The sequence below is a fragment of the Vulpes lagopus genome, chromosome 12, assembly GCF_018345385.1.
Source record: "Vulpes lagopus strain Blue_001 chromosome 12, ASM1834538v1, whole genome shotgun sequence".
Lineage (NCBI taxonomy): Eukaryota > Metazoa > Chordata > Mammalia > Carnivora > Canidae > Vulpes > Vulpes lagopus.
This window is the reverse complement of record NC_054835.1, coordinates 23,988,216-24,012,074: the sequence shown is the minus strand read 5'-3', so window position 1 is coordinate 24,012,074 and position 23,859 is coordinate 23,988,216. Positions and strand designations below refer to the sequence as shown.

Here is a 23,859-nt window from a genome sequence, read left to right as displayed (position 1 = left end):
GTTGGAATGGTTAGCTACTGGAGAGTTTTGATGCAGGGTGTGTGTGTGATATTTTTGGTTTCCTCTTTTAAGAGATAATTCTGGCTACTGTGTAGCAAGCAGACCATAACCACCATCATGGGCCTGGAGTGAGAGTGAGAGTGGGAAGTTGTGACCACTGTAGGGAGTGAGGGAAGGGGCTAGACTGATGGGGTGGTGAAAAGTGCTCAGATATGGGATGCATTTTGCAGGATCCCTAGCGGAATTTATCCGCAGACTGGTTGTGGGGTGTGCAGAGCAAAATCAAGGAGACTCTAAGGTATCTCCTCTGAACAACTAGTATCATTTTTGGAAATAGAGAAGCAGTTTGAGTAGGGAGAAATAGGGGCAAAATGAAGAGTTCCTATTTAAGCGGAGCTTGTCGAATATATTAGGCATGTACATGTCCGTGCCAAAGATGCATTGGATTTGTGAATGGGCACTCAAGGGAGAGGTCTATACTGGAGACAGAACTACCGGATCAGGGCATCTGGGTGGCTCATTGGTTGACCATCTGCCTTTGGCTCAGGTCATGATCCTGGGGTCCTGGCATCGGACTCCCTGCAGGGAGGCTAGTTCTCCCTCTGCCTGTTTCTTTCATGAATAAATAAATAAAACCTAAAAAAAAAAAAAAAAAAAAAAAAAAAAGAACTACTGGATCCACCAGTATGTACACTTGATTCAAAGCCATGGGATTGGAGGAGATCACCCAGGAGTGAACACAACAGAGAATGAGCTATAGGACCTTCCAATAACTAAATGTTGGGAAGACAAGCTGCCAGCTATGGAAATGAGGAGTGCCACAGTGGGGAGAACCAGAAAAGGGTACTGCCCCCAAATCCACGTGCAAAAAGGAGGGAATGATTAGCTATGTCAGGGGCAGAGATGGGAAAGTACCCACTGGGTTTGGAAAACATAATGGTACTAGTGAGCAGGACAGGAGAGGTTTCAATGCCATGTGAGGACAAATGCTCCTATCAGGAATAGCCTCAAGACAGAATTGGGGCTGGGGAAGTAGAGACATTACAGATAACTCACGCTATTATTATTAAGATTAATATGGCTGGAGCAGCCAGGGTGGCTCAGTGGTTTAGCGCCACCTTTGGCCAGGGTCTGGTCCTGGAGACTGGGGATCTAGTCCCACATCGGGATCCCTGCATGGAGCCTGCTTCTCCCTCTGCCTGTGACTCTGCCTCTCTCTTTCTCTCTGTGTCTCTCATGAATAAATAAATAAAATCTTAAAAGATTAATATGGCTCTGTTAATTAAAAATAATGACGGGGTGCCTGGGTGGCTCAGTCGGTTAAGCATCCAACTCTTGATTTTGGCTCAGGTCATGATCTCAGGGTTGTGAGATCAAGCCCCATGTTGGGCTCTACACTGGGTGTGGATCCTGCTGAAGCTTCTCCCTCTCCCTCTCCCTCTACTCCTCCCTCATCTTTCTCTTCCTCTCAAATAAAATAATAAACAAACACATAAAGTGTAATGATTATCCTTCTAGTTTTACAGATGAGGGAACTGAGGCCTAGACAGATTGTAAGCAACTTGCCCAGAGTCTCACAGGAGAAAAGTCTGTGCTCCTAAACACAAGGAAGTTTTACTTCCTTTACTCCTTTCTACCTTCCACGTGTGACCACGGGGAAATAAGTGCCCTTTCCCATTTACAATCTTCCTTCCTGAGCTTGAGACACACTCAGTGTGGCCAGCAGGGGAAGCCATGTTTGCCCCAGCTGCCATGTGGGGCTATGTGTTTCAAGCCAAGCACCAACCTGGGAACTCACAAGACTTACCGCATTTGTTCCTTTCAGTGACCTCCACAGAAGAGGAATCATTATTCTCGTATTACAAGTGAGGAACCTGAAGCTCAGAGAGGCTAGGACTTTCCCCTGAGGTCACACAGGAAAAAGTGGTAGAATAGTAGGCCTGGGTCTGCATAACTGCCCAGTTGGTGCTCTTATTAAACATCACACTGTCCTGCCTGACCAGCAGTGGAGAAGGCTGGAATAGGGGGAAGCTGCTGGGGATTTCTAAGAGGCTGTCTGCCTCCTTCTTGTCAGCACCCCTGATGAGTGACTGCTGGCTGGGGGGGAGCCTCTCCTGACCTCTCTCTAAACTAGGAAGTGGGTATAGAGGTTGTGGAAACAGGATTCGGCACGCAGCCTGCCCACACTTGCTCTAACCCATGTCAGTGCTTGCTGTGTTTTTTTTTCCAGACTGGCGGGGCATTGTCTTATAGGAGCTCAGGCACAGACCCACTCAGATGGTAACTTGCTGGCACCTGAGGTTGAAGAGGAGGGGGAGGCAGCAGTTCTGGAAAGGACAGAGGCAGGAGCTGCAGGTGACAAAGTTCCAGCCTGAGGTTCCTGAAATGTGATCCACAAGGCCCTGGGTCATATGTCTGTCCTGACAATGGAAACACTGGGATCAGATACAAGTTCAAATCCTGGCTTTATTTAGCCTTTTGCGTACATAACCCTGGGTCATTTTTCTGAGTGCTGAAAAATGGATGTTAGAAGGTGAGCGTTGTTGATTGGATTTGGAGTGAGAAGACTAAAGTCTGTAGGTCCAGCTCCAGATTTATCATCTGTGTGAATTTGGCCAGATGTCTCCCCACCTCTGAACCTCAGTGTTTTGCTCAGGAAGTTGGGCATAAAAAATATCTACCTTGCAGAATGGAGAATGGGTGGGAAGGGTAGCCAGGAAAGGTAAGAATGCCGAAGCACCTGGAGTGTTGCTTTGCAAATGGGAGGCCCTCAAAAAATGCTAGTTCTGAATAATTCATTCATTCATTCATTCATTCACTCATATTTACTGAATGTCTACTATACCCCAGGCATTTGGCTAAGCACAGAGGTCTCTGGTGCTCTGAGAAGTCCCTGCACTATTTGCTTTTTTTCCTGGGAGTGGGTGAGAGCACATCTGTGAATCAGCATAAAAATAGGAAGCAGGCATCTGGAGCCTAGGCTGAAGAAGTGGGATGGATGTGTTTCAGAGATGGTTCTGATCTGGAGAAATTTTATTGATGGAATCCCCTCTGGCCCCGTGTAGACCAAGCAAGGAGTTAAATTCTGAAGGAGTCAATAGAAGGTAACTCCTAAAGGATCACAGATGGAAAGGAGAAAGAGGGAAGGAGGCAGCACTTGACCATGTATCAGCCACTCTCTCAGGCACTGTTAACATCCTGTGAGGTGGGGGTTGGATTTTCCCCATGAGAGATGCAGAGGTTGTCTCACAGGGTGAATTAACTGCCCAAGGTCACATGAGGGTTTGGGGAAGGAACAGGGATGCAAGGCCGCTGGCTTTTCCTAGCACTCTGTGATGCCTCTCAAAAAGCATCATCCAGGAGGATGTGTCCCTTGGCACGGAGCATCTGTGCACAGTCATGGCCCCATTTGCCGTGCACATTAGCATAGGAAAGATTCAGAGAAGCCTCGCCTTATGTTGTGTAACTGTTTAACCCAGCCGTTTAACCCAGCTGTTCCTCCAACACAGATGACCAAGGAATCCTCCTCTTCTCACACCATGTGCCCCTGGATTCCCAGCAAAAGTCTTGAAACTCCTTTTGGAAGATAATACTTTAAAACAAAGAGAAAGCAGACTTGCTACCAGGTCTCTTTAAGAACACCTTTCTGACCCTTTGCCATAGGGACAGGGTTAGCACGAATTTCTTCACCTCAGTTCTTTGGGTTGGGAGGCAGCCGCTTTAATCTCACTTGACTTCATTCCGCTCTCCCATTCCTCTCCTCCTTAAGTTTGGAGGAAGAAAGTTTCCTGACTGGAACACTTCTGTAGGGCTGAATTTTACTCTTGTTCCTGAGCATTAGGACCACAAGAGTGGCAAATGTGGTGGGTATGTTAGAGATGGAGGGTGGAAGGTAAGTATTGTTTAAGTGGAAGGAGCCCAGGATTTAGAGCCAAAGCCCAGGATCTGAAGGTCCAGCTCTAGAACTGACCGCCTGTGAGATCTTAGGCAGGTCACTCTCCCTCTCTGAACCTCAGTTTCTCCCTCTGTATGAAGGAAGTGGCAATAAAAAGAAAATGATTTAAACATAAAGTGCCCTGTGAATAGTTTTATCCTAAGTGTAATCACTCTTCTCTTCATCCCAGAAATGAGTCTACTGCTAGACTCCTGAACCGCCCAGGGACATAGGGACAACTTCATGGTGGTTCCGGAGGGCTGTTCATGAAGCTTCAAGGTCGGCTGGCCACTCTGTCCAGTGGAGGGGAGAAGCCATCTGGGGGCCAGGGCCGAGTCTCAGAGAGCATCTTGAAGTATTTCGATTAAGAAACCATTTCCTGAATTCAGAGGGCTTGTTTCAACAAGCAAGCATCAAAGTCAACTTGGGAAAGACAGGAATAATTAATCAGAGCCCTGTCTAGGGCTGACCAAGCGGCAGATGGATTGATAAACCTTTCAAAGGGGAAGGTATTCCCAAGCAGGGCTGCTGCGCCTGAATGCCCCCCTGACTGAGATTTGTGAGCATAGATAAATGTTTTCCCTGCTCACTACAAAGAGTGGGAAATCGCACAGGAGTCGAAGGGTAGAGTGATGGGGGGAGGTGTCCTTTCATCTTCCATTGGATGAGAGAAGAGTGGCAAAGCAGGTCCCACACACCTCTCCCTCTCCCCTCCACTCCAAAGCCCAGCTGCCCAGGCCGTGTGTGTGTGTGTGTGTGTGTGTGTGTGTGTGTGTGTTCATGAGTGCACATGCACAAACCCAAGACATGCCAGGCACTTAATCTGCACGACCTCATCAAATCCTCAGAACAAGTAGATGTTATGACTGTCATTTTAAAAGTGAAGAAATGAGGGCTCAGAGAGATCAAGATCACCAAACAAGTGGCAAAACCAGGCACAGAACCCACCTGATCTACAATGCTGAGAGACCAGGAGGAGATGTGGGCAAAGGGAAGAAGAGAGAACCTGAGCCCATGAAAGAACCTGCTAGGCAGCACGTGGTGGTGGAGAATGTATGGTTCACAGGACTCAGATGGAAAAAAGACCATTGACAAGACCAAATCCTGTGAGAGGCTCTGATATGAAGTTCAAGGTTGTTACCTACTTATCTAGTAATCAATATAGAGGCCACATGGTTCTCACACTGAGCAGACCCCAGCTCCTAAAAGGTCCCATTGTATTATTCTGGAATCGCCAGGCGTGTTCAGATGTCTCACCCTGTTTCCTAATTCATGGTGTCCCATGACAGTCCAGCTGTCCAAGCTGCAGGGACGAGCCTTGTCTTTGACTGTCTTTACTACTCCATCAGCTCTTCATGGAGGTGGGAACTAGCCATCTGCCGGAAGGGTGACTGAGCCTCTGGATTTCCCACTTTTAGTGCACCAGGAAGTCAATTCTAATTTTTTTTATAAAACACCAGGTCAACGCAGGCCCCTGGAAGGCCAGGCTGCCTACTGGGGAATCTCCATGGTTTGGTAGAATTGGGTCATTCTCTGGAACTTAGAGCATTCTGGGTCCAGCATGGGTCCTGGAGGGGGGAGTTGGCCTCAGGACCCTGACTCACTACTCGCCCTTTCCACCGACTAACTTGTAGAAAGCCCTCAGAGATCCCTCTTGCAAAGCATGAAAGCAGGTCCCACACAGAGGGTGGGCTACAGAGGGTGTGGCTTTCCCAAGTAGCCCTTGGAAACATCTTTTCCATGGATCACCGATCAGTCCATGGGGGACGATTCAGTCTCAATACCTCAAGGCTCTGTGTAATCCAGTCTCCAGTGATTTATTAAGCTCTGGTTATTTAGTGGTCTTGTTGGGGGAAGTTGGGGTGAGCAGTAAGTCCCTTTAGCCGGTGGCCCACCGTCTTTGCCCTCTGACCCCGGGGATTCCTTTAGCAAGTAACGAGACACCTGGGAAGGGCCAGGCTCCACACTCTCTCTGCACATCAATAGCCTCAGACATTGCCCCCTCCCCATCCCACTGGCATTACCTGTTTACTGGAAGACATGTTGGTAAGCGTACTGATGCTGCTGGTATCTGTGACCACCATCGCAGATGGAAACCGGGAGGTATGGGAATACTGGGGGGGTTCCTGCTTGTGTGTATACACTGGAGAGACAGAGTGAAGACAAAGACAAGGTGCAGATCACACAGGTGTATACACAGCTATAGACCCCCCATCCCACACCATAGCTCCTGTGTCCCCAGGCAGGTAAAAGGGGGTGTGGCGCTGGTGGTTTTGGAAGGCAGCATGATGCGGTAAAAAGAATGGCCATGTGTTTAAATCCTGGCTCCTCAATTAAGTTGCTTAACCTCAATTTCCTTATCTGTAAATTGGGAATGATACCTATTGTAGGATTAGAAAACATCAAGTGTAAAGTACTTTGTACCAAATACATAAACAGCTTTGCACAGTGTCTTGTATATGGTAGTGGATGGGGATCCCCGGGTGGCGCAGCGGTTTAGCGCCTGCCTTTGGCCCAGGGCGCGATCCTGGAGACCCAGGATCGAATCCCACGTTGGGCTCCCAGTGCATGGAGCCTGCTTCTCCCTCGGCCTGTGTCTCTACCTCTCTCTCTGTGTGTCTCTCATGAATAAATAAATAAATAATTAAAAAAAAAAGTTCTGGGGATCCCTGGGTGGCGCAGCGGTTTGGCGCCTGCCTTTGGCCCAGGGCGCGATCCTGGAGACCCGGGATCGAATCCCAGGTCGGGCTCCCGGTGCATGGAGCCTGCTTCTCCCTCTGCCTGTGTCTCTGCCTCTCTCTCTCTCTCTGTGACTATCATAAATAAAAAAAAAAAAAAAAAAAAAAAAGTTTAAAAAAAAAAGTTCTGGGGATCCCTGGGTGGCACAACGGTTTGGCACCTGCCTTTGGCCCAGGGCGCGATCCTGGAGACCTGGGATCGAATCCCACGTCGGGCTCCCGGTGCATGGAGCCTGCTTCTCCCTCTGCCTGTGTCTCTGCCTCTCTCTCTCTCTCTCTGTGTGACTATCATAAATAAGTTAAAAAAATTTTAAAAAAAAGTTCTAAGTAGCTAGCGAACATAAACAAGCTGGTCAGCGTAAGCTTATCATATCTGCCATGATTCAAGCACCAGGTCTTATGCAAGCAATTATAAATTAATCATTATAATTAGACACAGGTATAATTGAATAATTCTGGGTTGTTCCAGTTTGCACTAAAATGACATCATATGTCATTTTATGACATCACTAGGAAGGATGGTAGACAAACGGAGACTAGATTCAAATAAAACCTCCAGGAACATGTGATCCATTTTTTTAGTTTTTCCAGTATTCTTTACCAAGTCTAGAATTTTGGACTCATGTGATTTATCCATTAGATTCATATAAATTCCAAGTCACAAGACCAACTAACAGAAGCATGTAGATGCTTGGCCCTGAGGGAGAGACCAGCCTCTTCTACCATAGCATCCTCTAGTAGGAAATGGGGTAAAGGTCATGCCCTGCTACCCTATCTTGTCTTTTCTGTGGAGGGAGGCTGGTTATTGCCTGGGCCTGGGGCCCCCAGCTGGGCCTCGGTGGTCCAAAGTCCCTGGGGACCTCTCTCTGACAGTCTCACCTGGGCCTGGCCCCTGAGGAATCCTGCCCAGGTGAGGGGGCAGGAACAAGTAGGGGCCCTGAGAGAAAGGAAAGTAGGTACACGTGGTCCCAGACGCTGCTACAGGTTATGGCAGATTTTTTCAGAAGCCACAAAATATGTGATTGGAATGCGAGATGGTGCTTAGAAACCAGCTCCTCAGGCCTGAGGCGGGGAGAGAGCCCTGAGGATAGAAGAAGGCTGAACTTGGCTGCTCTGCCTCAGACTCACAGCTCTAAGGCAGCCAGGGGAGAAACAAAAATCCTCTTCCCCATTCCTGCCTCGTCCTATTAAAAAGTCCCTTAATAAATCATCACTTGCATTTCTCTAACTCTTAGGTTTACCAAACACGGTTCATACCCATTCTTATTTCATCCCCATAATCACTCTATGTTATTTATTTCATCCCCATAATCACTCTATGTTATTTATTTCATCTCCATAATCACTCTACATTCCATTTCATGGATGAGGCAATTGAGTGACTAAGTAACTTTACCAATGGCTACACAGGTGGTAAGCTTCCGAGCCAGGATTTAAATCTAGGTGTGTCTGACTCCAAGATGATCGCTCTATTCCAGAGACTCCTTTGTGTTCCTGTGGGATTGTGCCTGCTGTGATTTATCCCCAGACTTGTAGGCCAGGGGCTGGATCCTGACCTGGGGCTCAGGATGGAGGCTGGAGGTGGGTGGGAAACTGGTTGAAAGATAGGACTTGGGAGTAGTTGTAGAAATAGGATATGAGAACTAGCCTGGGGGCCAGGTGGGGTAGGGAGTGCAGAAGCACTAATATTCCTTATCCAAGATGGCGTGCACATGTTACTTTCCATCTATATCGATGGTTCTCGATTAGAGATATTTGGGGTATGTGAATTGGACAGCATGGGGAATCTAGAAGATTCTTCAATTTCAGGGAATGCAAATTGCATGCCTACTCTTGTCATTTGGTAATGGCTGCTTGGGATTTTAGATTGAAAAGGCCAAGTTAAGGCTTATGGGGAAAAGGCGCTGTGGTTGACTGGTGAGCCCATCCATGGGTGCCAGAGTGGGATGGCATGTGTTCCACACATGGGCTACCCCTGCTATCTCCAACTCCCCTTTACACATAGGCCTCAACTGTCCTCTTTCAACCTCTCCCAGGAATGTTGGAGGTAGAGGGTAGGTCTAGGAAAGGCACAGACCACACAAAGTCATGTTGAGAAACTGTGTGGGTTGATAACAAAGTGATCAAATCAGTACACTTCTGAGCAAGTACAGATTCAGAGAGGGCAGAGGTGGGCTGCTTAGGGCCCTTGGTGATGCCCACCCCCACTCTCCGCACCCCACACCCGCCTCCTTACTGTGGGAGTTCTGCAGCTGAGTCACCGCTGCCATGAAGGGCTGCTGGGTCATGTGGCTGCCGGGACTCTGCTGCATGAGGGGCTGCTGGTGAGGGCTGTGCAGCTGCTGGGAGAACTGGACAGGCTGAAGGGCTGCCAGGCTGCCGGCCACACTGTTGATGACGGGGACGCTCTGTGCTTGGGAGGTGTTGAGGCCTGTGGGAGCAAAAAGGAAAGATCAGAGGTGGCTTTGGGGATGGGGAGTAGTGAGAGGCCAGATATGGTCAGCCCTGCTGTGTGCCAGGCACGGCTGGGCCTCGCGTGAGAGACTGCATGGGAAATGATTTTATAGATCCATTCTACAGACAAAGAAACGGAGGCTCGGAAAGATTGACTTGCTCATGTTCCACAGTGAGATGTGAATGAAATGGGCTTACACAGATCTGAGTGGTTCCTCCCAAACTTGGCTCCCTTTAGGTGGCTAGGGCCCTGGGAAACCTGCCTCTAACTCATCCACTCCCTCCAGGCCTGACTGGCAGAGAGAGGCCTGCCTGGGTGCCCTAGGGGCAGTTAAAGGCAGCCCCTCTCAGGCACAGATTATTGCTCAGACCTGTCTGTCCAGCAGAGGGCAGCAGTGTTCAGGAACTCACATTGTCATTAAAAACCAAAACAAACAAAAAAACCCAAACCACCTGCAGTCTGAGGAGTATCAAGTCAGAAGCCCCTCATTTAGTAGACTTGTGCAAAGACCTTGGCAGAGGTCAGGTGCTCATTCTCTTGACTAGAGCAGAGAGGGGGAAAAATACCGGACCTCAGCCAGTCTGTGGAGCAGATATGTCTTTTTCTGGTGGCACAGGGTTTGTGGCATTCAAAGGTCCAGGGGCTGGGAGGAGGAAGATGTAAGTTGAAGGTTGGCAGTTGACAGCAACTCTTGGCATCTTTCTATTCTGGAGATGTGAGGCCTCTGTGGTACTGTTCTGTTTCTACATCCCAAGGCCTCTTCAGAACAGGGCCCGCATTGCAGAGACTAGGTCCCTGGTCCCCCAATCCCCCACTCCATGTGCTCCCTGGGCAGGAATCTGGGGGAGACAGCCAAGCCAGGGTGGGAGTGGGGATGAGAGCATCAGGGGCAAGACACTCCAACCTTTTCCCCAGAGCTGCCAATGTTCCCTTGACCTTGCTTCTGTGAAACGGGGGGCAGGATGGAATGATGAAGAAAATCCAGAAAAAGGTCTCTTTTGGACAAGTGTGTGTGAGATACCTAGAGGGCCTTTCTTGAAATGGAGAAGGTTCCAGAAGTGGGTTTGAGGGAAGTCCTCTAGAGATAGCACAAAGACCTCAGCCATTGCTTACTCAGGGCTGTAGCTGATACTGTTATCAGAAACCTCAAAGGTGAGACCCCTGAGCAGAAGTGAAAGGAGAATAAGCCCCCTCCTGGCTCTCTTGGTGGGGTGCTGGGGCTGGGTCCTCTGATCCCCCTCAGACCAGCACTATCTCCCATTCCCCAGGGGCTCAGGTCCCCAAGCTCGAGTCTCACCTGATACCCTAATATCCTGTTTCCCTCCCCTACCTTCTGCTGTGGTCTCAGTCTCCTTGAGAGGCCCCACGGACTTGCTGTTTCCCCAGGAGCCCACTACTGCTGCTCTTTTGGGAAATCTCTGCCCAGAAAAGCAAATTACTCGTCAAGAATGGATGACATTTGAGGGCACAGTTCTGAAACCTGCCTGTGCTGTAGAATCATCTGGGGGAACTCTTTAAGAAATATACATTCCTCCGCCTCACCCAAGACTTAATGAGTCAGAACCTTTGGAGGTGAGGCCCAGGAATCTTATTTTCAACACAGTCTATGATGCTGCCGTGCCTCAATTCCAGGATCGAGAGCCACTGATGTCATTCTAGCTCCTACGGAGTGTGACTCTTGGCCTTTTCACCTGTTTTCTGGGCACTAGGCACAGATTCCTGCCTGAGAAGCTTATTGTCCAGTCCAGTAGGTGAATAGAGAATGAGGAGGAGTCAGCAGTGCCAAGGACTTTGTTGTCATATTCTCTGTGGGCCTCCATGGGCCCGAGGCAGGACCCTCAGACTCAATGAGACAAGACTGGCCATAGGAGGATGCCTGCAAGCAATTCTTTAGCCACTCCACAGGGCAGGACCACATGTCTCAGCCAAGTTTTCTGATCCTCACCATTCTTCATGCTCCCCCCAACTCCAAACACACACACGCGCGCACACACACACACACACACACATGCATGCATCACACACACACACCCTTCCAAGGGCAATGGCCACTCTGGTGCTGCCCATTTGCAGTAGGAGATTAAGAATACAGCAAGAAGGTAGAGGAGTATGAGTGGAAGAAATTACGAGGAACAACATTGAAAAATATGGAATAGCTCCTGGGAAAGCTATTTAGTTCAGCTAGTGCCTAAGAAAAAGATAAGGAGTGTGTGTGTGTGTGTGTGTGTGTGTGTGTGTATCAGCTAAAGTTTGATGTGGGAAGAAAGAAGGTAAGTGGAATGGTTTGTGTATCTTTTTGGTTGTGGAAATAAAGAGGTGCCATATCTTACCCATGTGTCTTTTAACCAAATCTTCTAGAAGGCAAGCAAGCTGGTTTTACGTATCCTATCTCATTCTCAAACCCTGGTGTTAGTATGGTTACCATATTCCTGTGAAAAGGCAGTAAGTTTAAAATAGTTTTTTATTTTGTGAGTCCTCTAAAAGCTTCTCTATTCCCATATCTCTTTGGAAAAAAAAGGTGCAGAGTGCACCTACTTCTGAGCAATTGAGTATACAGTGAGAACCACACATGCTCAGTAAAGCTGCATGCCTCCAAGGGCCTAGCCCTGTTTTGCACTCCAAGAGCACATAAGCCATCCTCCTCAGAAGTGATCTGAGTTGATACCTCAGCTAGAGCTGATTTAGGGAGAGAGAAAGAAATAGGAAAAGGCAGGAACAAAATAAAGAGAAGGTCAGTATATAGGCACTCAATACAGGGAGGCCCCAAGGACAAGAGGATGATATCAGATTGAAAGAAAGATGGCAACGTGCCACCCTCAGATCTCTCCTGAGACTTCTGGGGAATACTTCCCAGGGTCACGATGATGACTTGGCCTGAGCTGTCAAGATGAAGCCGAAAACATACTGAATACTCATGGACATTAGAATTCTGAGAGAGGCAGGGGCACCTGGGTGGCTGATTGTTGACCATCTGCCTCCTTCTCCCTCTGCTTGTGTCTCGACCTTTCTCTCTGTGTCTCCCATGAATAAATAAATAAAATCTTAAAAAAAAAAAAGAATTCTGAGAGAGGCACCCCCAGGTGCAGCCCCCTCTGCCTTCCTGTGCCCTGACCTGGCATCTGTGAGAGCTACAGGCTTGCTGTGGAACGAGAGCCTCCTAGGGTTGGAAGGACCTGATCCATCCATCTCTAGTCTTCAGGAGTGTTTCTCCTTAAAGACTGAGATGCTACAACAGTTTGCCTCGGAGTTCCCTCTCGCTGTACTGTCACCACTGACCAAAGAGGCATCCTGTGACCTCTTTAGAAGGAAGCCTATCATGGCTCCATCTCCAACCAACACAAAGAAACATCAGCACAACTTCCTAGAAAATCTATCACATCCTTAGAGGTAAAAATGAACACAAGACAAAGGTATAAGCTCTGATATTACACATACTCATGCTTTACATAGATTCATAAGCATGTCTCTATGCCCTGTTATTTGATCACCTCAGCAACCCATTTTACAGATGAGGAAACTGAACCCCAGTAAGGTTAATGATTTGCCCCCGAATGCCCAGCTGGTGAGCCGTGACCAAGACTCAATGTGACTCCATCATTTTCTCTTTCTTTAGGCTGAGCAGTTGAAATATTGTTGAGAAGAGAGATAAGGAACAAAAACAAGTGAAATCAAGTCTACGAGTGGCAGGTGAGTTTGAAGGGGGTCTTCTATCAACCTTTTTAAAAATAAGGCTGGCTCCCTTCCCACACTTCTCCCCCCCCCGCCCCCCAGGTTTTCTGACCAACAATGGAGCTTACTTTGTGCAATGGCCATGACTCCAGACAGGGGGGTCATGATGAGGTTTTGAGATTGCTGGGGGTTATGATGGGACAGGCTGTGGATATTCGTCAAGGTGCTGACAGGTGGCAGACCACCTCCTGAGACAGAGATCTGCTGGAGAGAGAAAAACAAGTGGAACATGAGTGGACTCTGGACTGCAAAGAACAGCATTCAAAACGATGTGGCTCAGCAATTTCTTGGCACAGCTAATTCACCCAGCCACCCACTCATTGATTCATTAAACAATAATTCACTGAGGCTCAGGCACAGTTCTGGGCGCTGAAGACAGAGAAGTAAAATACACAATAATCCCTCCCCTTATGGTGCTTCCATTTATTGACTGTCTTTGAGTTATGTGGCTGCGCTTAGGACTTCTTGGGTTTCTGGGTATCGTAGGACTGTCACTTGCTCAATTTGGAAGTATCCTCCATTCTGCTGTATGCCTTCTGTATTATTGGTGCTCAAGACATGTGTTTGCTCAATCCAATCATGAAATGGGCAAAAGACATGAACAGAAATTTCACAGAGGAAGACATAGACATGGCCAACAAGCACATGAGAAAATGCTCCACATCACTTGCCATCAGGGAAATACAAATCAAAACCATAATGAGATACCACCTCACACCAGTGAGAATGGAGAAAATTAACAAGACAGGAAACCACAAATGTTGGAGAGGATGTGGAGAAATGGGAACCCTCTTGCACTGTTGGTGGGAATGTGAAGTGGTGCAGCCACTCTGGAAAACTGTGTGGAGGTTCCTCAAAGAGTTAAAAATAGACCTGCCCTACGACCCAGCAGTTGCACTGCTGGGGATTTACCCCAAAGATACAGATGCAGTGAAACACCGGGACACCTGGACCCCGATGTTTATAGCAGCAATGGCCACAATAGCCAAACTGTGGAAGGAGCCTCAGTGTCCATCGAAAGATGAATGGATAAAGAAGATGTGGTCTATGTATACAATGGAATATTCCTCAGCCATTAGAAACGACAAATACCCACCATTTGCTTTGACGTGGATGGAACTGGAGGGTATTATGCTGAGTGAAATAAGTCAATCAGAGAAGGACAAACATTATATGGTCTCATTCATTTGGGGAATATAAAAAGTAGTGAAAGGGAATGAAGAGGAAAGGAGAAAAAATAAGTGGGAAATATCAGAAAGGGAGATAGAACATGAAAGACTCCTAACTCTGGGAAATGAACTAGGGGTGGTGGAAGGGGAGGTGGGCGGGGGGTGGGGGTGACTGAGTAACGGGCACTGAGGTGGGCACTTGACGGGATGAGCACTGGGTGTTATTCTATATGTTAGCAAATTGAACACCAATAAAAAATAAATTTATATAAGAAAAAAGACATGTGTTTGCTAAAAATAATGCCTGAAGTCTGCCCTAGTGAGAGCAGATGAGGGACTAGGGCAGAAGCACAGGAAAGCTCTCTGACTACAGGCTCCATTAAGTACTTAGCCTCTCAGACATTACCTGACAAACCTCACTGTACTTCCGTGAGGCAGACACTTCACAGTAGATCTGCATCAGGTAGATATGGTATCAGGTAGATATATCACCATTTCACTGATAGAAAAACCAAGGCTCAGAGTAGATACAGTTATTGCCTAAGATCCAATAACTCAGCAAGTGGTATATCTGGTTTTCAAACTGAGGTCTGACTCTAGAAGTCAAGTTCTTGGCTTTTATAGAGGGCCTTTCCACACCCAGGCAATTATTACTGTGGGTTGGGGGAGATCAGCCATCACTGGGCTTCTCTGTCTTTTCCAAATCTCCACTAACCATTAAAAAACTTTTTTCTTTTTATCAAGGTGCTGATATTGTAAAGACAAAGCTACTAAAAATAAGCCCTGGGCTCCAGGTGCCCGCATTCTGTTGCACCATTATATTTTAATGACAGATTAGTAAGAGAAAGCTACAAATTTTAACGTGTTTACATCACACATAGTCACTTTGAATCCTTTTATTTTATTTAATTAATTAATTAACTTATTTATTTATTTTTAAGATTTTATTTATTTATTTATTTTTTAATTAATTTTTATTGGTGTTCAATTTACCAACATACAGAAAAACACCCAAGATTTTATTTATTTATTCATGAAAGACACACACAGAGAGAGAGAAGCAGAGACACAGGCAGAGGGAGAAGCAGGCTCCATGCAGGGAGCCTGATGGGGGACTTGATCCCGGGACTCCAGGATTACGCCCTGGGCCGAAGGCAGGCACCAAACTGCTGAGCCACCCAGGGATTCCCTGAATTCTTTTATTAGTGATCAAATCCTTTTATTTATTCCTAATAGTGTCTTTTCCTTTTTGATTTTCTCCATGGAGAAAAAAAGTGTATAATGTGTATAATGGCATCACAAGCACACATACTGATAAGGTCTCTTCCTTGCTACTAATATATGTACAGGTCTTATTGCATTGGTCAGAAATTTCTAAATGGTATTAAACAATAACAGCTGTCAAAGATGTGCTTACTTTGTTGTTTTCAGAAATGCTTCCAAAGGTTCCCCATTAATTATAAGGAGCTATCAGTTTTACACACACACATATATGCACACACACACACACACACACACACACACACTCTTTTGGTGACAAAGTAGTTTACTTACTATTAGAGTTTAAAAATTATTTTTAAGAAAGGATGTCTCAGGGCACCTGGGTGGCTAAGTCAGTGGAGCATGTGACTCTTGGTCTTGGGGTTGTGGGTTCGAGCACCATGTTGGGTATAGAGATTACTCAAAAATATAATCTTAAAGAGAGAGACAGAGAGAAGGGAGAGGTGGGGAGGAAGGAAGAGAGATATCTCCTGTCGTTCTGAACTACTCCAGACATTCTTGATGGTATCAGGACCACTGGGAGGGACTTTAGGGTTAGGATACATACATTCATGTCTGAGTAGTCCATTTGCCCTCCTCCCAGAGCTTGTCAAATTAATAAGTCTCACACCAGCACCCAGGTAAGACACTATCTCCCACTCTGACCTTCTGGTCAACCCCACAGCTTCCAAGGTTAATTTGAAAAAGAAAGGAAGGAAAAAAAAAAAAACGAAACAGGTTTGTTTGTGTTTTTAAAATGGGTATCAGAAATCAGTTGGGGGATGTGTCACATGACCAAGAAGGAATTCTGACCACATCAAACAAGAGAGAACCAGCCTGTTTGCTAGACTTGTTTTTTAAAATGTCAGAGTCATTAAAAAAAAAAAAAAATTCAGTAACCTGCCTCCAGACTTCCCTTGGGTAGTGTAGTCCTTTGGAGAAAGTCAATGAAGTGACGGTAATCTCTAACGTATCAATGTTTGATTTTAATGGTGAAAGAGAAACGCAGATGCCAATTATAAAAACAACTTCAATGTGCAATGGCATTAGAGTGCTTCTACTGATTGTCCTCGCTAGATAATGACCCAAGTAGGAAAGGCATTATCACCACCACTCCTACATTACCAACTAAGAGACTGATCCTCCAAAGAGTTGAGAGACCAGCTCTATGTCAATTGACTAGTGAGTGAAGGAGCCAGAATTCAAACCAAGTTTTGCTGGAATTCAAACCTCTTCCACTTACCATTTTTGGATAACCTTGGTCAGGTTCCTTCCCACTCTAAAACACAACCAGTATTTTCTATTTGCCTCCAGGACTGAAGGAAGCCAGGAGCTGCCAAGGACACCAGTTGTGATTCTAACATGGTAATTTGCTGAGTTTGAATTACATGAATGCTGCCATTTGTGGTACTGTTGCCTATGCCCAGTGCTTTACTGCCTACAAGCTATGAGGTTGGTTTTATTATCCCTACATTGTGGACATGGAAACTGAAGTTGGGGGAAGTTAAGAAATGTGCTCAAGAAATAGTATTGGTGGGGCAGCCTGGGTGGCTCAGCGGTTAAGTGCTGCCTTCAGCCCAGCGCCTGATCCTGGAGAACTGGGATCAAGTCCCACGTCAGACTCACTGCGTGGAGCCTGCTTCTCCCTCTGCCTGTGTCTCTGCCTCTCTCTCTCTGTGCCTCTCATGAATAAGTAAATAAAATCTTTAAAAAAAAAAAAAAAGTAGTATTGGTGTTAAAAGCAGGCCATCTGCCTCCAAGGCCTGAGCTCTTCACTGGTAGGCCATACTGCTTTGAAACTGTGAAAGTATCCAGTATGTGCTTTTTAATATTTATTATTATTTTTTATCAAGTAAACTCTATGCCCAGTGTGGGGCTCAAACTCACTACCCTGAGACCAAGAGCCATATGCTCTACCTACTGAGCCTGCCAGGCACCTTAGTCTGTGCTTTAAGATTGTATTTATTTACTTGAGAGTGAGAGAGACAGAGTGTGTGAGCAGGGGGGAGAAGCAGAAGGAGAGGGATAAGTAAACTCTATGCGCTGAGCACAGAGCCCGATGTGGGGCTCAATCCCACAACTCCAAGATTGTGACCTGAGCTGAAACCAAGAATCTGATGTTTAACCGACTGCACCCCTCCAGGTGCCCCCTAGTACGTGCTTTAAAAAAAACCCGCCATGTTCAACACACACAAACTGCAACCCTAAATCTATCCAGCTTTTTGTCTATGCATTTGGGTATGGGAGACGGAACAGACAGTGCAAAGGAAACTCAATGGATCAGCAATATTTCCAAAACTAATCCCTGGGGAAGATTTTGAATTCACATCCTACCAAAAGTCAATACACAAGAGACTGTTACTCCTTGCACTCCGTAAGGCTTACTCAAAGAACAGCAGTGCTACAAGCCATCCTCACACCAACCCCATGATGCAGGCATTATTATTCCCCATTTTATAGATGAGGAAGCTGAAGTTAAGCCACATCCATCCTATCGCTGATAAACAGCGGAGCCCAAGACGTGGACATACTGGTTCTCTTGCTTGCATTATTTTTAACCATATTCTGCTCTTGCCTTGGTGGACCACAATCTGTGATGGGCCTGTTATATATTAACAGAGAACATATTCTTGCATTGGGGCATCCAGTAACAGTGACATCACATATGAGCCAGGGTGTTGAAGCCTAGTAAAAAGCCAGTCCCTGCAAACAAGCTCCCAGGTGTTTGCTAACGTTGAGGTGTGCTCTCTTGGTCAATCATCAATCCAATAATCTACTGCCCATTAGGGCACTGCTGAGCAGAACAGGAAGTGAAAAGCATGTCTGTGAGCTGCTTTTGGAGCAGCTCTGGCTTGGGGTGAGGCCACTCGCCTCTTAGGAGAAAGAGCAGCAGGATCCAAAGGGAAACCCGAAGGACCTTCCAGCAAGAGGAATGGAGACTTGGCAAGACTAAGTCAAGACCTCTTCCATAAGATTCCCCTCTTATGGGGATCCCCTTGGGCAATCCTTAGCCCTAACCTGTTGGGGTCTCAAAGTGACTCATGAAGATTTGCCTGTGCCTCTTTCAAGGTAGCCACACAGACTGTTCTTCATGAAGAAGAAGCATAGGGAATGACGGGAAAGGCAAGGAGACTACAACAGGCCTCCCCAGGAGCACCTTTTCGTTTGCACATACCCTTATGAAGGGGTAAGGGGGAGAGTAGCCCATTTGCACAGACTACTACCTGGGCTAGCGCTCCCCTTGGAAACTACACTTTGTTTTCCCTCCAGGGATATGGGAACTCAATCACCTGTGACTTACCATTCCTATGTTGCCTACACAGCACACACGTCAAGAGCTGAAATGGCATCTGTTCCCTGTCCCCCCCCCCCCCTCTGGCCCCCACCTGCCTCTGGGTCAGACAACTTGAGGGAATGTGTGCAGCTCCACCTTGAGTGTGAAAGCCAGGAACCTGCAGCTCCTCCCCCACTGAAACACAGAGCATGACCCAAAGAATAAAGTTTTCCATTTCCTGCCCTCCCTAGTGTCGTAATGCCTGTCTCTCTCACCCGCTGCGCTCCCCTGCACTTGTGTGCCTAGGGAATTAGAGCCTTGAATGTTCAAAGAGTCTATTCCTCATCGAGTGTGCTAAATTTACATCTGGGCGTAGGCTGTGGTGACCACAGAAAACTTCATTTAAAGAGAGTAACACTGACATTAACATAACACCACCACCACTATCATTTCTTGAATATTTAACATCGTGCCAAGTTTTTCCCCTTGTTAGCCCATTTGTTCCCCCAACAACTGTATTGTTACTACGCCCATTTTATAGTTGAGAAAGAGAGACCTAGAGTAGTTCCATAACCTGCCCAAGGCTACACAGCTATTAAGTGCCTGAGCTAGGATTTGAACCCTGTTCACTGGCACTTCAAAGTCGGTGTTTCTCGCTCACCCTGCAAGCATTGTCCCACCCCACCTGCCATTCTGTGCTGTGCTCTTCACTGACTTGCCATTGGATGTCCAGTTCAAGAAGCCTCTCTCCACCTCCTGCCACCTCCTAAGTCCTGACTTGATTTCTCTCCTTGCTAGGACCAGGGGGTGGTAAAAAGAAAGAGGGGGCTTGTTTCAAAGTGAAGTGTTCTCTAAGGTGAAAAAACTGGCTTTGGAGGCCTTGGTGGTGGGGGTATGAATGAACATTTTATCAACACAAATGTCATTGGCACCCCCAAAACAAACAGTGTCCCACCCGGCTTGCTCCTTTATGAGGCATTCAATCAATAAAACGAGAGCAGAACTCTGTCAGATTTATTGGCTAGGTTCAAACTGAACACCTCTTCCACCCTCCAAAGGCTGGGTCACTGGTTCTACCTTTCCGTTCCAACTCTGGACAGCCCCCATCTTCCCCTATGGGGCTACAATGGCTCATTGTTTGAGGCAGGCCTTGTGAGAAGTTGTGTTTGTTTTGCCTCTTATCTTATCAGCTCCACAGCTACAATGGCCCAGGTGTACTCACCATTTTACCATCAGGTGAGAGGAGATTGTGGCCAGGGTCCAGACTGGCTGGGGAGACTTGCTGTAAAACAGACTGGCTGGTCACCATGGCGCTGTTGCCATGGTGGCTGATTGTTGAGGAGGAAGTGACCTCATTGCTTCCCTGCTGGCTGTAGCGCACTCCTGCAAAACAACCCAGACCCAACAGCAGACATGAGTGCCCCCGGGGACTTGGAACTCTGGCTCGCTCCCCTTGTTTGCGAGGGCGGATAATGAGAATACCAAGTTGCCTTCTTCCTCCCCTGTCTACCTACAAGAAACACTGGCCATCTTTCTCTAGGGTAAAGGTGGCCTGGCCTCCACTTTGATTCCAGAATGTAAGCTCCACGAGGGCAGGACGTTTTATCTGTTTTGTTTTGTCTGTTACTAAAGCCCTAGTACCTTGGCACTTGGTTACTCCTCAAAATATATCTGTCAAGGGAAGGAAGGAGGGAGGGAGGGAGGGAGAGAAGGAGAACAAATGAAAGGATTCTGATTGTTGTTGCTTTAGCATGGTTCTTTCAGGTTTTAGGGGCTGAGATTGGCCCTCTCTTCCTGGTTAGAGTATTTCTTTTATTCTTTGAAATGCCTTCTAGAAATGTTTCCCTGGCATCTCTTGGCAATGTGGGGCTGCAAAGTGTGAGTAGACCCATTCTACAAAGACCCATATCTACATTTGCCCAAGGTCCCCTGCAAGAGCGATAGCAAAAGGCATCAAGTCTCTGTGCACCATGGTTTTGGCTGAGCCTGAGAGGCCCTGAGGGGACAAGGGCAGACTAGGACAGGGATGGGGCTGCAGCTGGGAGTCTTTGGCTCTGCAACTCACATTCCTCTGATGGGGTCCCATTTGGCTGACTTCCAGGGCCCAGGGGAAGGCGCGTGTGCCAGGAGGTAGGGCAGGCAGCACATGCAGGCCGGGTGTGGATGCTTTAGTAAACCACTGCAGTTTGGTCTGCAAGGGAGGGGAGAACCACACATGTTTACGGCCTCAAGGCTCTGACCCTCCTTCTCGCTCAGGAACCAAAACAGAGGTCTGCACTCAGGAAAGGGCAAATGCTAAGCAAAAGGTAGCCTATTGAAGGAAGCCAAAGGGGGGGAGGTGCAAAGAGCCTGGCTCCTTCGTTTAGAGTCAAAGTCCCGCTGAATGTGCCCCCTGAAACGGCCAAAGACAGAGCTGGGGATCGCTGGGACATCTCACCCTAAGCTCAAAGCCTGCAAAGACCATGCTCTTGCTTTTCACTTGGGATTCGATACAAAGGGACCTTGTTTCTCCCTGCAAAGGGATGAGACCACATGCTCTAGGCATGCAGTTGTTTGGAGAGATGGGCCAGCTGCACTTTTCCATTTGCCAGCTTTCCTCACATTCACCCTCGTTGTATGAAGTATCCTGATTCTATTGGTCTGTTTCCTGCTGCTCTGCTTCCTGCTCCCCCTGGAGCCCTGCCCGCCAGATGAAGCTACAACACCCCCACTCCTCCCCAGGGGCCACACAAGCCACCATAACCGGCAGCTTCCAAATCACTAAGATGAAGCTTGCCAAGAGCAGACCAAGCCAGTTTTCTTGGCATGGCCCAAAGGACGTCACCCAAAGCTGATAGGACCAAGAGCTTCAGAGGGCCGGGAAGGAAACAGACAAGTGCCAAGGCAAAGCTCTAACCCTTGAGGGCAATTTGCTTGACTCAGAGTGGCTTTATGGCTTCTTCTATCGGTGGTTGGCTCATCCTGAGTCTAGGGGCTGCTGGTGGGGGTGGTAGTGGCAGTGGGACAGCATTGGCATATATAGTAGCTCTTGGTCTAGGGCACTGCATTTTGGGGGGAATGGGAACTATGAAGCTAAAAGGAGGAAAGGCTTCCCTGCCTCCAAACCAACACCCCCCTGAGCAGCCCTGCCCATGTTTCTCCACGTGTTATCTGCGGCCCCAAGGTCTCCAATTTACCCCCTTCTACTTCATCTCAATGGATCACCTGAGATTCTTTTTTTTTTTTTTTTCCAGTCACATTTCCCACTGAGCTCCTGGCAGGAGGTGTCCAACAGCTCACAGTGTTGTTATGGAGAAGAAGAAAGATGTATGCCTTATGAGCTTGGGAGGCAGAACAGATCCAAAGGAAAAGAGGGAGGCAGATTTGGTCAGTAACAGGAAGGATTTTCTGACAAGGGGGCACAAAGGGGAGACTGCTCAGGAGCTGAGTTTGGCTCAGAAGCTAGCCAAACTCAGGCTCGAATCCTGACTTTGCCCTTAGGAGATGTGTGATCTTGTGCCATAGCCATATCTCATGCAATGGAGGGAATGCTTCCTTAACAGGGCTATTTTGAGGTAAGAGAAAATATCTATAAATTCCCTAGCATAATGCTAAATAAATGGTAATGCTAGGTAGAGAGGGAGTTAGTATGGAGATGGACCCCAGGGTATTTGCCCTAAGACTCTAGGATTCTAGACAAATTAGGGCAGACTCTAAGTACTGAATGGAGTGACCCGTTCATGAAGAATAGTTCCCAAAGAATCCTACCTTGTGGAAGCACTGATGTTTTGCCTTGGAAGCAACTTGGGAGGCAGGCCTGGCCCCTGCCCCTCTCATTCTTTCCTTTTGGAGGGACTGGACTTCACCCTGTTTTCTCCTGCTTTCTCTGACTCCCTGGCCAGCTATTTACCTCCCCAAGATGCTCTGCTCCTGAGAGAGCGGTGATAACGCTGGGAGTTAGGTGTGTGTTCACCTCCCAGCCTGTCTCCACCATCGATTCAGCCTCAAGTCAAACAGACTCTGGTTTTAGCCTATTTAATTTGGCCAGAGGGAGACGGCCAGTCCTCTGATGATCAAATATGGGTCACGGGAAGGCTTCTCCCCTACTGTAGGCTACATAATTATTTATTTAAAAATAATTAACCAAGGATATCCGCAGGAAACAAAAGCCTTTTTTAAGAGGGAGCCTGGCAGATGAGGGGCAGGAGCCATTTGTTAGAACCCAGGCAGTGTAGCCCACGGCTGCTGTGGTTTTCAAACCTTGTTTTCTACCCCAGCAGAACTTCATTCTATGAGAAATGTAAGGGTGGGGCTGCTCTGTTTAAGGATCGATGAGCCTAGACCTCTGGCTAAGGGAGAGCATTGGGCTGGGGGCTAGGAGATCCCTGTGTGATCTCAGCTTTGCCATCAGTGTACTGGGTGAACTCCAACTTCCTCATCACTGAGCCAGAGGACTGCCTGCTTTAGGAGGGAGCTGTTATCACTGTTGAGTGTGGTGGGAGCAAGGCAGGGGGCTGCTCACCAGCTCCAGATTCGCCTGTAACCTTGCCCACCAGTGCTCCTCTCACCAGGAGTTTGGCAATCACTCTGGACCCAGGCAGCCACCTTAAAGGGGGTGTGGAGGTGGAAGGTGTATCACAAGATATCTGCTGGCGATCCACCAAGAATAGGTGTTCTCATTAGAGGAAAGAGAGGCCAGGTCCTTGTGTATTTCACAAACTCAGAAGAGCGCTTCAGAGAAGGAAAGTGGAGGAGGCTCTGGAGTCAGGCAACCTGGGTTTAAATCCTGGCTCTACCACATATTAGTTGTGTGACCTTGGGGAAGCTACTTAACCTCCCCGAGCTTCGGTTTCTTTGCAGTTAGCAATCTCTGTCCCTCAGGTCACTGGGAAGAAGATGAATGATTTAAGGGATGTGAAAGTCCCCAGAACATGCTTGGCATAGAACAGTTGTTCAAGATACCTCACTTCCTTCTACTCTGGTATTGTCTTTGTCTTAAAGACATTTTCAGGAAGGCTGAGTGCACAAAACTTTATTGAGCACCTATTACATGCCAGGTACTGTGCTAGGAAGGTGGAATGACCTCTTCCTTTCTTCTTTCACCCCTATAAGCTTTGAACACAAATATACCACAAGGGCTCTGGTTTAATACTGACCAACCAAAGATGCCAGGTTAATAACAGCCTCAGAGGGCCCCATAGGAGATATGATAATCCAGAAGGTGACCTTGTACCTTGCACTCACTTCTTCGCTCAAGGTATTCAGTGGCCATGTCCCCATCACTGGTCTCAGGAACCATAGCAAGTGTGTCCAGTAGCAAA

The 23,859-nt window shown here is 47.4% G+C and overlaps 1 protein-coding gene across 5 annotated transcripts in view; it reads right to left on the bottom strand.

The window, feature by feature from the left end:
* HNF1B (HNF1 homeobox B) overlaps positions 1-23,859 on the bottom strand; it is a 55,784-nt gene that overhangs the window by 3,504 nt on the left and 28,421 nt on the right. For 2 of the 5 annotated variants that reach the window (XM_041723883.1, XM_041723885.1), the window contains exons 5-8: positions 19,782-19,942; positions 12,925-13,057; positions 8,909-9,103; positions 5,959-6,077 (exon numbers count right to left, since the gene is read on the bottom strand). In XM_041723883.1, the coding sequence (XP_041579817.1) occupies positions 5,959-6,077; positions 8,909-9,103; positions 12,925-13,057; positions 19,782-19,942 (608 nt within the window). Of the gene's footprint in view, positions 1-5,958; positions 6,078-8,908; positions 9,104-12,924; positions 13,061-19,781; positions 19,943-23,859 lie in introns of all 5 variants that reach the window. The other 3 variants (XM_041723882.1, XM_041723884.1, XM_041723886.1) reach the window with 2 other exon arrangements.